General features: G+C 39.6%; 1 protein-coding gene across 4 annotated transcripts; it reads right to left on the reverse strand.

The window, feature by feature from the left end:
- Positions 1–3,761: 3,761 nt before the first annotated feature.
- Positions 3,762–12,079, reverse strand: LOC123959626 (zinc finger protein OZF-like). 4 transcript variants are annotated; one of them, XM_046033785.1, is made up of 3 exons: positions 11,784–12,079; positions 11,415–11,623; positions 3,762–5,457 (listed from the first exon to the last, which is right to left on the reverse strand). In XM_046033785.1, the coding sequence occupies exons 1-3, from the start codon at positions 11,953–11,955 to the stop codon at positions 4,897–4,899; spliced, it is 942 nt and encodes a 313-aa protein (XP_045889741.1). In that variant the 5' UTR covers positions 11,956–12,079; the 3' UTR covers positions 3,762–4,896. The 4 variants fall into 4 exon arrangements, with proteins under 4 accessions (XP_045889741.1, XP_045889739.1, XP_045889740.1 ...); XM_046033783.1 differs by lacking the exons at positions 11,415–11,623; positions 11,784–12,079 and adding exons at positions 5,532–5,740; positions 5,880–6,147; XM_046033784.1 differs by lacking the exons at positions 11,415–11,623; positions 11,784–12,079 and adding exons at positions 5,458–5,740; positions 5,880–6,147 and having other exon boundaries at positions 3,762–5,383.
- Between the last annotated feature and the right edge of the window lie 3,042 nt (positions 12,080–15,121).

The raw sequence follows: 15,121 nt of genomic DNA on the forward strand, positions 1-15,121 counted from the left end.
GTGTATGCGATCGTATATGCATTGATAAATCAGACACATCAACAAATCTTTTCCCGCAGATCTTACAGAGGTACGGCTTATCACCGGTGTGGGCTCTTCTCATGTGGACTTTCAGGTGATCACTAACTCTGAAATCTTTCCCACATGTTATGCAAGAATAAGGCTTTTCACCCATGTGGACACTTATATGCCTTTTCAAGTTTGACAATACACTAAATCTTTTCCCGCAGGTCTTGCATAGGTACGGCTTCTTACCAGTGTGTCTCCTTATGTGGACTTTCAAGGAACTGTCACATTGGAAATCTTTCCCACATGTTTTGAAAGTGTGCCGCCTCTCATCTGTGTGGATGATCTGGTATCTCTGTAATTTTGACTTGTGGTGACTTGCAGTGAAGTGCCTCCCCTTCAGCCAATGGCTGAATTTGTCACAGACGGCCCACTTCAGCAGCAAAAATTCCAGCCTGTGCTCGCTGAAGTAAGGGTGAGCCAAGATGTCGCCACAAATTAGTTCACTCTTCAGGGTTTGGATTGAATCCCGACATGCATTACTCCAGTCACTTGATGCAAGAGCTGGTGGAGAAGATGACTTTGTCTTGGGCTTCCTGCCTTTCACGGTCTTAGACTGTTGGCGACCAGAAAGAAGCCTGAACAAGGGTTTTGCTTTTGCAGAGCAATCAGCGATGAAATGCTGATAATAAAAGACCATGCCCAGGACAGACTTGATCTTTTTCCAGGACGACGTGACACCATCACTCTCCATCAGGTCAGCCTCTCCCACATCCACAATAGCTTTCACCTTGTCAGGGTCTGTCCTCACCCCATTTTCACAGATGATTTTTGAAATTAAGCTTTGCTTTGAACAAACCCAGAGACAGTTTTCTGCACAGTGGGAAAGCCAGTGGTTTGTTGGCCAGGAGGAGGTAGCCGCTGAGCTGACCACTCTGCAGGAGGACTGTGAGGAGAAGGAGAGCCAGGTCATTAAGGTGAACGGTAGACAAGGGAAATGATGGCACTGGTAGAGGGAAATCGGGTCAAGCTGAGATCAATAAAAAACGGAGCTACACCAGAGTGAGACAGAGTGGGAGACTAATGCAACGCTCTGGAGGATCATCTCAGGCGGGAGCGGAAATACAGCAGAGAGGTGGAGGAGAAGTGGCTCCACAAGGAGAGAAAGACGGAGGAGATTAAGCACCTGAGCTAGCAAAATACTGAGCTTCAGGTACGACACATCAGCTGATCACTTATTGGAATAACAACTTGTTGGATGCTAACAGTTTGTTTCAGATTTAGTCTTCAGAAGAGAAAACACTGAATGGTTTTCTACTTTTGTCTTTTCAGGAACACGCCTCAAAAAACGGACATATAGGAGGCCGAGATAAGAAAGGAGAAAAAGAAGGCAGGGAAGGAGACAGAGAAGAGGCTGAAGAAGGAGAGAAAATAGGAGGAGAAAAGAGACAAGAAAGAGAAAAAAGAAAATGAGAAGGGAAATGAGAGATTGAAGAGCGAGAAAAAAGAAAAGGAGGAGAGGAAGATGGAGAAGAGAGAACACTAACAGCCTTTCCCCCTTCCTAACCCTCTCACCCCTATCCCATATCCCTGCTCCTCCTACCCTCTTTCCCCCCATCTCCCCATCGAGCTTTCCTAATCACCTCACCCCTGTCTCCCTATTACCCCAACTGTCCCCTCATCTCCCCATCCTTCCTCTTCTTCCTTGCCCTCCACCCCTCTTAACTTTCTCCACCCTCTTACCCCTTTACCCCTCCTCACATCATCCTTTTCTTCCTTTTGTCTTCTCAACAACATGCAGGTCCATAGAGTGTATATGTACAGGTCATGTCACCTGATGACACTTAAATAAACACAATTAAATGTGACAACTTGGTCATGAGTTTCACCTGAAAACTTATTCATTCCGGAAAGCGTTTTCTGTTTTAACTGATAAGCCAGCCCTTTTATTGTTTTAATTTAATTTAATTTGTGCATGTTATGTCATATTTTATTGTTGTCTTTTATCAACTGCCATGATTTTAATGCTTTTATCTTTCTGTGAAAGCACTTTGTACAGTGTTTGATAAGTGCTCTACAAATGATGTTTATTATTATTATGATAGCAGGATTCAGATAATTGAAGTGACGTATGGCGGTTTATGTCAAATCAGCCAAACATACAAGGTTTCTTATTGAATAATTGTTTTTTATTGCTATATACCTCTACCAGCACTCTGTAGAGCAGTGTTGCTAATATGGCTGTAAATGAAAGCAGACTGTTCAAGCAGTAATTTCACAGCAGAAGTACTAAAGAAACACATAAAAACAGCAGTCACTGCAAACGGTTTCTACTGATCAAAACAAAATCTGCTTTTCTGGGACAGGCAGACTCACCACTAGACAGCTCTGTAATTCTACTTCTGTCTCAATTGGTTGGTAAAACTTGCTCTGATATACAACAGATATACTGTAGATCTACGTAGATTTTCTGGACAAATTGTGTCTCCAGCGTCTCATCAGTTAATGCTACCAGGCTGAGTTCTGTTCTTGGCTCGTCCTCTGAGTCTGCCACAGCCTGTATTATAGATATGTTACCTCAGTTATTCAGGTCCCCAATCTACGATGGAGTATTAGGGCCACATTGAGGGGAAAAATATTTTTTTTATTTTGCATTTCTAGAATAAAGTGGAAATGTCGAGAAAAAAGTCAAATTTACGAGAATGAAGTGGATATGAAGAGAATAAAGTCAAAATTACGAAGATATAACGTAGAAATTACGAGAATAAAGTTGAAGGAACTACCATAGTTAGTTTACCAGTGTATCTATCTATCTATCTATCTATATATATGCTCCTCATTGATTTTATTAAAACTTTAACATACAAACTAACTATTGTAACTATAGCTGTCATATAAATGTTTGAGGTAAACGATGGTCTCTTAAAAACTGAGGAGTTACGACATTTGGAAAATGATCTTATCCACATGACAATTGCTCATCCACATCACACCATTAGCTTAACAGCCAGTGCTGTGCACTCACTGTGAAACAAAGCTTCCCAAGATATTTAAGACTCTTATTCTGAGAAATGCTGCTGCTCAAACATACTGTGATGTATGTAAATCCAAAGACACAACTATTGCAAAACTGTGAGGTTAAACATCGTTTTACTGAACTAACACTTTCCCCACGTTTTGCAAAATACGGTTAAACATCGTTTAAGTAGGCAGAAACTTTCCCAAAATATGGTTTCTGACCTGTATTGATGCTCTCTGCAAGTGAAAGTTAAAATTAATAGCTTTTTCCCCACGTGTCACATTTGAAAGACTTTTCCCGTGTGCACATATTACAGTGTATATTTATCATGGTACAATTAGACATTGTTAATGTGACTATTTATTTTGTAAGGACTTTTCTATGGTTTTGGCTCTGACTTTTTAGTTGATACAGAGTTTCTATCCAATTCAATGACACAACTTCACGTGACAAAGGCATAAAACATTCTTTGTCTGGTCATAGTGATTACAGATGTTCTTCCAGGTAACCAGGGGAACCTTCAGGTCCATCCATACCAACTTAATCAGGTGAAAAACACAGACATGGTATGAAAGTTACATAAACCTATATAAATATAAAATGTACAGTGGCGTGAAAAAGTGTTTGCCCCTTTCCTGATTTCTTATTTTTTTTGCATGTTTGTTACACTGAAATGTGTCACATCAAACAAATTGAAATATTAGACAAAGGTAACATAAATAAACACAAAATGCAGTTTTTAAATGAAGGTTTTTATTATTAAGGGGAAAAATTCCAAACCTACATAGCCCTGTGTGAAAAAGTGATTGCCTTCTAAGGGCCACCCTTAGAAGCAACAACTGCAATCAAGTGTTTGCGATAACTGGCAATGAGTCTTTTAAAACGCTGTTAAGGATTCGCTCACAGTGACACACATACACAGAGTACTTGGGCACCCGACTGAGTGAAGAGCCTGTTATTTATCTGGCTCAGGGTCAGGCATTATCTCATCACAATTACACGTTATCACTGAAGTCTGAACAGTACAGAGAACAGAGATGATTTGTCTGTTACTTCACATGTTCAGCACCAAATCATACATGAATCACCGAGTCCAGGGGTTACATGAATCATTAAAAATGCTCAATACATCTATATGTATTTGGCTATGACAAACTTTAACTAAAAGGATTTCAAGATAATTCATTAATAGATATTTGGCAAAACCAGCAACAGTCAAGATCACATCATTACTTCAACAGCCACTGCTGTTCACTGACTGTGAAACTAATTGTTTTTGTCAGTGTGGGAGATTACGGTTGTTTCAAAGAAATACTGTTGCTAACAGAAATAAATAGTCACATGACGGAAAACGAGAAAGAGATACTGTGACCTCTTCTCAATGGGAAATTGTCTACATCCATTTACAGATATGCAGGGCGGCAGTAGCTCAGTCCGTCAGGATTACGCTGGGAACTGGAGGGCCACTGGTTCGAGACCGGTGACCGAGACAGCATAGACTGGTAGCTGGAGAGGTGCCAGTTCACCTCCTGGCCACTGCTGAAGGTGAGCACGCCCCTGAACCCCCAATTGCTTGGGGCGCACTGAGTGGCAGCCCCGTCACTCTGACAACCCTCTGTGTGTTGTGTGTGTATACTAATAACAATAACACCACAAGACTGAGAACATTGAATTTCCCCTTGTATACTAGTTAATAAAGTATGTCTTCTTCTAGCAATTGCAAAAGTGTATTTCATTCAGTAGGTGAACACATCTCCAGAGGAGTTTCAGCCTGATGATTTCTCCCATTTACAGTGATCCTCAGTGTTTTTTCAGGATCTCTCTACAAACCACTAGACCTGAATCATCCAAAATATTATGCAAAAACAAGGTTACGTGCCAGTATGCAATTTTTTATGCCTTGTCAAATGATATGCTTTACCAAATCCTTTCCCACAGATCTGGCAAAGGTAAGGCTTCTCGCCTGTGTGGGTTCTCATGTGCTCGGTTAAGTGACCTCTGAGTCTGAAACGTTTTCCACATGTTTCACAACAATATGGCTTCTCACCTGTGTGGGTTCTTATATGAACTTTCAAGGAACTGTCAGATTGGAAATTTTTCCCACATGTTTCGCAAGTGTGTGGCTTTTGTTTTGTGTGGATTCTCAGGTGTCTTTGCAATCTTGACTTATACTTCAAAGCTTTTCCACATGTCTCACATTGGACAGACCTTTCACCTGTGTGAGGATTATGGTGAATTTCTGACCTGGTAGAGTTGTGTACATTATTACTATGACTTCTGTTTTCATGATGTCTCGTCTGTGGCTCTGCATCTCTAGTTGATCCTGAGTTTTCATGCTTGCCTCTTGCCTGATCTTGTCTCTCAGCTACATGAGAGCTGTGAGAGAGGAGCTGGTGGTCTCTGTTTGGTTCTGGTTCTCTGTGGTCACTTTCCTCTCAGCTACATGAGAGCTGTGAGAGAGGAGCTGGTGGTCTCTGTTTGGTTCTGGTTCTCTGTGGTCACTTTCCTCATAAGCAGGAATCCACATAAAGACATCAGTCTCCTGCTTCAGTACGAGCTGCTCTCCCTCCTGACTGCTGCAGAGTTCCTCCTGTTCCTCTTTAATCTGTGGAGGCTCTGGGTCCTCCTGGTCCAGACTGGAGTTCCTCTCCTGAACACAGAGCTGCTGGTCAGCAAGAACCTCCTCTTCCTTACAGACATGTTGCTGTGGGAGCTCTGGAGGGCCAGAGAACAAAAGGAACATGATACTACTGCGATGGTAAAGAAAACATGCAGACATGCGAGCAAATCAACAGCAGTACACTTTTAAACCACTGCCACTTGGATTATATATATCTGTTGTTTTTTTACACACCTGTTCTGTGTAACTGTATTTCCGGTTTCCAAGCGATATCCAGCAGTCTGCGCTGACGATCAATCACTTCTTCGTACTCGAGGACAGTTTTTCTGAAAACTCCGAATATTTCTTCAGCAGCAGCAGTTAGTCGCTCATTGACAAACTCTCTCAGAAACTCAACTGAAGACATTGTTGCTTAATTATAAATTAAATAAATAACGTTATCTGCGCTACGACTGCAATATCTTCTTCCAGCTAATTCAGTACGTTCGTGCAGTATGCGGAGTTGTTTACTTCCGCTGGATGTCACAATGTTAAGTTCCGACAATGGACGTGCGGGAGCTTTTTGTTCCGCTTTAATCTGATGCCATTTTATTCACAACATTTGTTTTTACTAACAATTATGTACATCTACCTCGCTTCATTCCACAGAGGAATTTGGTACTCTTTTCTAAACTACTACTTTTTTTTGACTCACTTGTTTTGCTACTTAGCAGAAAATGATTTTGCATAAATTAACAAATAAGCAGTGACTTAAAATTGCTATAAATGTCAGAGGTCGCACACCTCTGGAGCAACTAGGGTTTAAGAGTCTTGCTCAGGGACACAGTGGTGGATGGACTCACAGTGGATTTAAACCCGCATTTCTCACACTAAAGGCATGTGTCTTGTCCACTTTCCATCCCCACCACCATTTGACTTTATAATAATAATAATAATAATCCTTATTTGTAGAGCACTTTTCAAAAACAAGTTACAAAGTGCTTTAACAAGTGTAAAGAATAATACAAAAAAAAAGAAAAAAAAAAAAGATAATAGACTTTAATTACTGATGCTATAACGTGAACATGTGGATGCAGCAGCTAGTCAACAATAAGACATTTGGAAAATGCTCTTATCCACATGACAATTGCTCATCCACATCACACCAATATATCTATATTGTTTTGTTCATAGTGTGTATATTAGTGTTGTCTATACTGTAGTTTGTGTCTGATTTTATTTTATTATTATTTTATTATTGTGTTATGGTACTTGCATGAGTAAGCACATCATGAGCAATATACAATCCTGAGTCAAATTCCTCGTATGTGTACACATACCTGGCAATAAAGCTGATTCTGACTCTGATTTGTTTCACAGTGAGTGCTGTGCACTCACTGTGAAACAAAGCTCCCCAAGACTTTTGAGTCATTATTCCGAGAAATTATGTTGCTCAAACATATTGTGATGATGAAAATCCAAAGACACAACTATTGCAAAACTGTGAGGTTAAACATTGTTTTACTGAACTAACACTTTCCCCACGTTATGCAAAATACGGTTTCTCACCTGTGTAGATGCTCAGTTGTATCTGCAAGCTTTTTCCCCACACGTCACATTTAAAACTGAAAACACCCCCTCAAAATTCAAATCTCAGAATTGAAAATCGAACGTACCCAACGATTGAATAATCAAAAATTCGGGTCCGGCCCGACAAGTGCAAAGGAATATCTTATATGATGTAAAAGTTGATATGTAATTATCATCAAACAAAACCCACCTGTCAGTCAGACATACTGTATAAATGAGGTAGCGTATAAGCATAATAAAGGCACGTTCACATTTAATAGCACTTCTTAAATGGTAACAGTGATGTCAGTCTTTCTCAAATGTAAAATATGAATTCTTGCAAAGATGTGTATGAGGCTTCATGTAAAAGTATCACTACTACTTGAGGTACAAAGATTTTAAGACCTTGTTAAACTTGTGATGACAGTTCTAGTTAAAATAAACACTTTGAGGCAAGCACTTGTATTTCTTTAGTTTTATTCAGTCATCAGCAGATGGACTCACAGTGACACACATACACAGAGTACTTGGGCACCCGACTGAGTGAAGAGCCTGTTATTTATCTGGCTCAGGGTCAGGCATTATCTCATCACAATTACACGTTATCACTGAAGTCTGAACAGTACAGAGAACAGAGATGATTTGTCTGTTACTTCACATGTTCAGCACCAAATCATACATGAATCACCGAGTCCAGGGGTTACATGAATCATTAAAAATGCTCAATACATCTATATGTATTTGGCTATGACAAACTTTAACTAAAAGGATTTCAAGATAATTCATTAATAGATATTTGGCAAAACCAGCAACAGTCCAGATCACATCATTACTTCAACAGCCACTGCTGTTCACTGACTGTGAAACTAAATGTTTTTGTCAATGTGGGAGATTACGGTTGTTCCAAAGAAATACTGTTGCTAACAGAAATATAGGTAATAAAGTCACATGAAGGAAAACTTTATACCAAGATAATTTGACCTCTTCACAGTGGGAAATTGTACACATCCGATTACAGAGATGTAACAATTGCAACAGTTTATTTAATTCAATAAGAGAACACATCTCCAGAGGAGTTTCAGCTAGATGGTTTCTCCTCTGTATATTGATCCTCAGGGTCCAGTTGTTCAAAAGTAATCTGAACGGATTTCAGCTATCGGATTGTTCAAATCTTTAGTACAATAGGGATTCATTGATCCATAAAAACAGAAGGGTGGATTCAGGGTGGATTTTAGAAACAAAATGTCTCTATAACTTTAAAATTTTTCCAAATAATACAACATTTTACCCTGTAGGAGCCTATATACACATTCATTTATATTTTGCACTTGATTTGTTTAAAATTTAGAGTGGTACAGTAGATAAAGTTGACATTACCTATAAGCCATTTAGTACAGTAAAGTAAAAAATAAATAAAATCAAATTAATAATCCCCCAAACAGCTGTCAATATCAAACAAAACTAATGTATTTCATTCCAACTTTTACTTGTTACTTTAAATTAATTACAAAGACACAATCATCAGAGATGAACCGTTCAAAAGTAGTTTGTAACAATTGCATCCCTTATTGCAGGTCCAGTCAGTCCCTCATTCTGAGATTGCCTCCTAAAAGCTGCTGTCTGACCTCTGAATGAATTTTATTTTAACTACTGGACAGCACATGCTCAAAATATCCACAGTGTATCTGTGAATAATGTATATTTGTTTGTTTTTCTTGGATTTGTTGTGGGTCAGATGGGGAGTCTGTTAAAAGAAATTGAAAATGGAAGGAAATGTTTGTGCTGTTTTATTGTGCATTTTCTGTCTCTTCAAATTAAAGTGATCCCACACTGGCTGTTCTACCTGTTGGTCTTTATATCATTAACAACCTACGTTGTGATATGCAGTCCATACCTAATCCATTTTACTTTAGTGCCAGTTTTTCAAAGCAAAACCTGATTGGATCACCCTGATCCAGATACAAGCTTTTCAAGATAACCAAATTCGGGATTTCTAGTGCTCTAAATGGGACTATATATCACAAAGTAGGCTGTTGGGTATATAAAGAACAACAGGTAGAATAGTAGAGACAGAAAACGCACAATAAAACAACACTAACAATTCCTTCCTTTTTCAATTTCTTTAAACAGTCAGACCCCCCATCTGACCAACAACAAATCCAAGGAAAACAAACACACACTATTCACAAATACACTGTGGATATTTTGAGCATGTGTTGTACATCATAAAAAAGCTAAATGTTATAGTTAACAAAGTAAAAAATGTTCTTCTTCATTTGTAAAGAAATCAGTTTTTGGGACTGACTGGACTGGGAATAAGGGATGCAATTTTAAGAAACTACTTTTGACTGGTTCACTTCTGATGATTGTGTGATTGTAATTAATGTACAGCTGTAAGTGACAGTTAAATACATATTGACAGCTGTTAAGCATTAGAGTATTTTATGGGGACAAAATCCATTTTTACTGTAGTGAAAGGCTTAATAGGTAATGTCTACTTTATCTACTTTATCACTGTAAAGTTTAAACAAATCAAGTGCAAAATATAAATGTTTATATATAGGCTACTACATACAAAATTGTGTATTATTTGACAAATGTTTAAGTTCTGAAAATCATAATCATAGGATAATGCAGATATTTTGGATCAAATGTATCTCAGTCCTTCTAAAAAATTTTGAGCCTGAAGGTTTGATCCAGATCAAAACCAAGATTGGATTAGGTGATCTGATCCAATTTCAGAATCCTGTTCATTTGAACAATCCCTTTTCAGGATTTGATTCAATCTGATAGTCGAAATCCTATCAGTTCACTTTTGAACAACAGGGCCCTGGTGTTTTTTCAGGATTTCCCCCCAAACCACTAGACCTGAATCATCCAAAATATTTTGCAAAAACAAGGTTACATGCCAGTATGCAATCTTTTATGCCTTGTCAAATGAGAGGCTTTACCAAATCTTTTCCCGCAGATCTGGCAAAGGTAAGGCTTCTCGCCTGTGTGGGTTCTCAAGTGGTCTGTTAAGTGACCTCTGTGTCTGAAATGTTTTCCACATGTTTCACAAGAATATGGCTTCTCACCTGTGTGGGTTCTGATGTGGACTTTCAAGTCACTGCTAACACTGAAATCTTTCCCACATGTTTCACAAGAATACGGCTTCTCACCTGTGTGCGTTCTCATATGGACTTTCAAGACACTGCTAGCACTGAAATCTTTCCCACATATTTTGCATAAATATGGCCTCTCACCTGTGTGGATTGTCATATGCCTTTTCAATGCGAATGTTCGACAGAATCTTTTCCCACAAGTCTTGCATTGGTACGGCTTCTCACCTGTGTGGGTTCTCATGTGGACTTTCAAGACACTGCTAACACTGAAAGCTTTCCCACATGTTTTGCATGAATATGGCCTCTCACCTGTGTGAGTTCTAATGTGGCCTTTCAATGTTGAGTTGTCAGTGAACCTTTTCCCACAGGTGTTGCAAAGGTACGGCTTCTCATCAGTGTGGGCTCTTCTCATGTGGATTATCAGGGTGCTGTTAACTCTGAAATCTTTGCCACATGTTTTGCAAGAAAATGGCTTCTCACCTGTGTGGATTGTCAAATGCCTTTTCAATTTTGACATTTCACCAAATCTTCCCCCACAGGTTTTGCAAAGGTACGGCTTCTCACCTGTGTGGGTTCTCATGTGGACTTTTAATGTACTGCTAAGTGTGAAAGCTTTCCCACATGTTTTGCATGAATATGGCCTTTCACCTGTGTGGATTGGCATGTGACTTAATAAACCTGATATATGACGGAACGTTTTCCCGCAGGTCTTGCAAAGGTACAGCTTCTTAACTGTGTGCTTTCTCATGTGGACGTTCAAGGCAGTGCCACTTCTAAAACCTTTTCCACATGTTTTGCAAGAATGTGGCTTCTCGACCGTGTGGGTTCTCAGGTGTCTCTTCAATCCTGACTTATACCTAAAAGCTTTTCCACATGTCTCACATTGGACAGACCTTTCACCTGTGTGAGGATTATGGTGAATTTCTGACCTGGTAGAGTTGTGTACATTGTTACTATGACTTCTGTTTTCATGATGTCTCGTCTGTGGTTCTGCATCTCTAGTTGATCCTGAGTCTTCATGCTTGCCTCTTGCCTGATCTTGACTCTCAGCTACATGAGAGCTGTGAGAGAGGAGCTGGTGGTCTCTGTTTGGTTCTGGTTCTCTGTGGTCACTTTCCTCATAAGCAGGAATCCACATAAAGGCATCGGTCTCCTGCTTCAGTACGAGCTGCTCTCCCTCCTGACTGCTGCAGAGTTCCTCCTGTTCCTCTTTAATCTGTGGAGGCTCTGGGTCCTCCTGGTCCAGACTGGAGTTCCTCTCCTGAACACAGAGCTGCTGGTCAACGAGAACCTCCTCTTCCTTACAGACATGTTGCTGTGGGAGCTCTGGGGGGACAGAGAACAAAAGGAACATGATACTACTGCGATGGTAAAGAAAACATGCAGACATGCGAGCAAATCAACAGCAGTACACTTTTAAACCACTGCCACTTGGATTATATATATCTGTTGTTTAGTTTTATTAAAATAATGAAGCTTCACTCACCTGTCCTGTGTAACTGTATTTCGGGTTTCCAAGCGATATCCAGCAGTCTGCGCTGACGGTCGATCTCTTCTTCGTACTCGAGGACAGTTTTTCTAAAAACTCCGAATATTTCCTCAGCAGCAGCAGTTAGTCGCTCGCTGACAAACTCTCTCAGAGACTCAACTGAAGACATTGTTGCTTAATTATAAAGTAAATAATTAGCTGCGTTACGTTAAATAAATAACGTTATCTGCGCTACGACTGCAATAGACTATCTTCTTCCAGCTAATTGAATGCATTCATGCAGTTTAGACTACTAGCGCCAGTGTTTTTTTTTTTTTTTATTACTTCTTTCTTCTTCTTCTTCGGGTTTTATGGCAGCTGGCATCCATTGAGTTGCATTACTGCCACCTTCCGGCTTTATTTTCCATTTGCTATCTAATCCAGTCGCCCTCAAAAACAAATATCCATTTCCCTCTCCATACTCCAATATTTTTTTTACTGTATTATCTACCCGTCCCATTTTTTAAAAACTGTGTTATCATTTCTTGTCTCTCCCGAGTAAATATCTTGCATGTTGTAAGAAAACACTGTTTCAGCCTCCTGACATTGTTCACACATTCCTGTAGAATGTTTTCCTATAATTAAAAGTGTGCTGTTAAGATTGCTATGCCCAGTTCTCAGCCTGCTTATTATCCCCTGCTCTTTCCTCTTTGCTCCCCTCCTTCTTGATATGCCTACTCTGCTTTGGATTGCATGTAAATGTCTCCCTTTTGTTGCATTATCCCAATTCTGTTGCCATTGTTGATTTACACTTCTCCACACTATCCCTTTCCCCTCTGATTTTCATAATTTAATATTGACTTCAACTGCTTCTATTGCCATCTTATCTGCTTTCTCATTTCCCTGAATTCCCGAGTGTGCAGGGACCCACAAAAATATGACATTTTCCCCCTGCCTAGCTATTCTTGGGTTCATAAATAAGACTTCACACCGCAGGTCCAGGTGACTTCTAGCTGTACCTGTCTTCATGCTTATAAGAGCTGACACAGAGTAACTACAAATTAATATTTCCATATCTCTAATTTGTTCTGTCCATTCAAATGCCATCAATTTGGCAAACAGTTCAACTGCAAACACACAGATGTTCTTTTGCCAAGTTCCACTTGATACCTAGGAACAACAACTGCAGACCCCGTTTTCATCTGCTTGCGTGTCCTTTGACCCATCTGTGAAAATCTGAATACTTTCCTAATACTTACTTTCCGTATAGCTATAATACACACTAGTTAAATCAGCAGTCTTATCATAGCGTTTAATCTTAAGTAATTTCAAATCTACACATGGTGTTTCTAATTCCCAGACAGGTCTGACAGGCCACACCACATTTGTGCCAAACTCTTTATCATATACTCTTGTTTCCTTTGTCATTTGATCCCCTATCCACCCAAAACTTGTTTTTTGTGTTGTCTCCGTCTCCCAGCATGTCTGCAGCACCCTTTTTGCTGGATGGCCATCTCCATGCCCTCTTAAATTGACCCAATAATTAGCCCCCAGCTGCTTCCTCCTCAACCACAGTGGCATTTCACCTGCTTCAACTTGGACAGCGTATACTGGGGAGGTTCTAACTGCTCCTAAGCACACTATTAAAGCCCGAGTTTGTATAACATCCAGGTCTGCTAACACAGATTTGGTTGCTGAACCATATACAATACTTCCATAGTCTAACCTTGATCATATTAAGGTGTATATATGTATTTCAGCGATGCTACATCAGCTCTCCACCCTAATCCTGCAAGACACCTCATGACCAACTTTTTTGCACTTATCAACTACATATCTAATATGTTCCCTCCATGTTAATCTCACATCAAAATACACTCCCAAAAAATGAAAACTTTCAACTCTCTCTAAATTATTTCCATACAATTTCAAATACCCTTCCCCGACTTTCTTTCTTGTGAAGAACATAACTTTTGTTTTTTTCCACTGAAAACTTAATTCCTCATTTTGTTCCGCACTTTTCGACTTGATTTATTCCAACTTGCGTTTTCTTAGCTACATATTCCACATTTCTCCCTCTTTTCCACAATGCTCCGTCATCTGCAAACAATGGTCTCCCAATATCAGTTGGAATGTTTACAAATACATCATTTATCATAATGGAAAATAAAGTTGGACAAGTTGGACTACACTCCCCTGAGGTGTCCCGTTCTCTACAGTATATTGGCTAGATAATTCTGCTCCTATCTTCACCTGAATAGTTCTTTGATTTAAAAAGTCCATAATCCAATTAAACATTCTCTCTCCAACACCCATTAGGTTCAGTTTAATTAGCAACCCTTCCTTCCATAACATATCATATGCCTCTTCCACATCAAAAAACACCCCAACCATTGTCTGTTTATTCACTTGAGCTCTCCTTATTTCATCTTCTAGCCCCAGCACTGGATCTATAGTACTTCTTCCCTTCCTGAAACCGCTTTGATATGGAGCCAACATTTCTTTTTCCTCCAGGAAGTACATTAACCTCTCATTCACCATACGTACCATTAACTTACAGATATGAGACGTCAAGGCTATTGGTCTATAGCTTCCAGGTCGGCTGGCATCTTTTCCAGGTTTCCTTATTGGAATCATTAGCCTCCTTCTTAACTCCCTGGCATTATTCCCTCTTCCCACTTCCCACACTGTTCCAGACTTCCAACACTTAGATGCTTTATCCTGCTATAACATATTTCATCTTTCACCGGCGCTGTCTGTCCTGCATTATCTAGTGTCCTTTTTAACTCTCCTATTCTAAAGGGGACATTCCCAGCAAGCAATAGCCGTCTAGGTTTACTATATGTCAAAAAGTTGATTTATTTCAGTAATTCCATTCAAAAAGTGAAACTTGTATAATGTATACATTCATTCCACACAGACTGATATATTTCAAGTGTTCATTCCTTTTAATTTTGATGATTATAACTGACAACTAATGAAAACCCCAAAATCAGTATCTCAGAAAATTTGAATATTGTGAAAAGGTTCAATATTAAAGACACCTGGTGCCACACTCTAATCAGCTAATTAACTCAAAACACCTGCAAAGGCCTTTAAATGGTCTCTCAGTCTAGTTCTGTAGGCTACACTATCATGGGGAAGACTGCTGACTTGACAGCTGTCCAAAAGACGACCATTGACACCTTGCACAAGGAGGGCAAGACACAAAAGGTCATTGCTAAAGAGGCTGGCTGTTCACAGAGCTCTGTGTCCAAGCACATTAATAGAGAGGCGAAGGGAAGGAAAAGATGTGGTAGAAAAAAGTGTACAAGCAACAGGGATAACCGCACCCTGGAGAGGATTGTGAAACAAAA

This window comes from Micropterus dolomieu, linkage group LG21 (assembly GCF_021292245.1).
Source record: "Micropterus dolomieu isolate WLL.071019.BEF.003 ecotype Adirondacks linkage group LG21, ASM2129224v1, whole genome shotgun sequence".
Lineage (NCBI taxonomy): Eukaryota > Metazoa > Chordata > Actinopteri > Centrarchiformes > Centrarchidae > Micropterus > Micropterus dolomieu.

What these genes read in the sequence shown, in the direction of transcription:
- LOC123959626 (XM_046033782.1), bottom strand. Translation starts at nt 11,955, where the DNA reads ATGTCTTCAGTTGAGTCTCTGAGAGAGTTTGTCAGCGAGCGACTAACT. An exon ending in AATACAGTTACACAGGACAG is followed by an intron (nt 11,624 to 11,783) that starts GTGAGTGAAGCT and finishes CTGTCCCCCCAG; the next exon opens with AGCTCCCACAGCAACATGTC.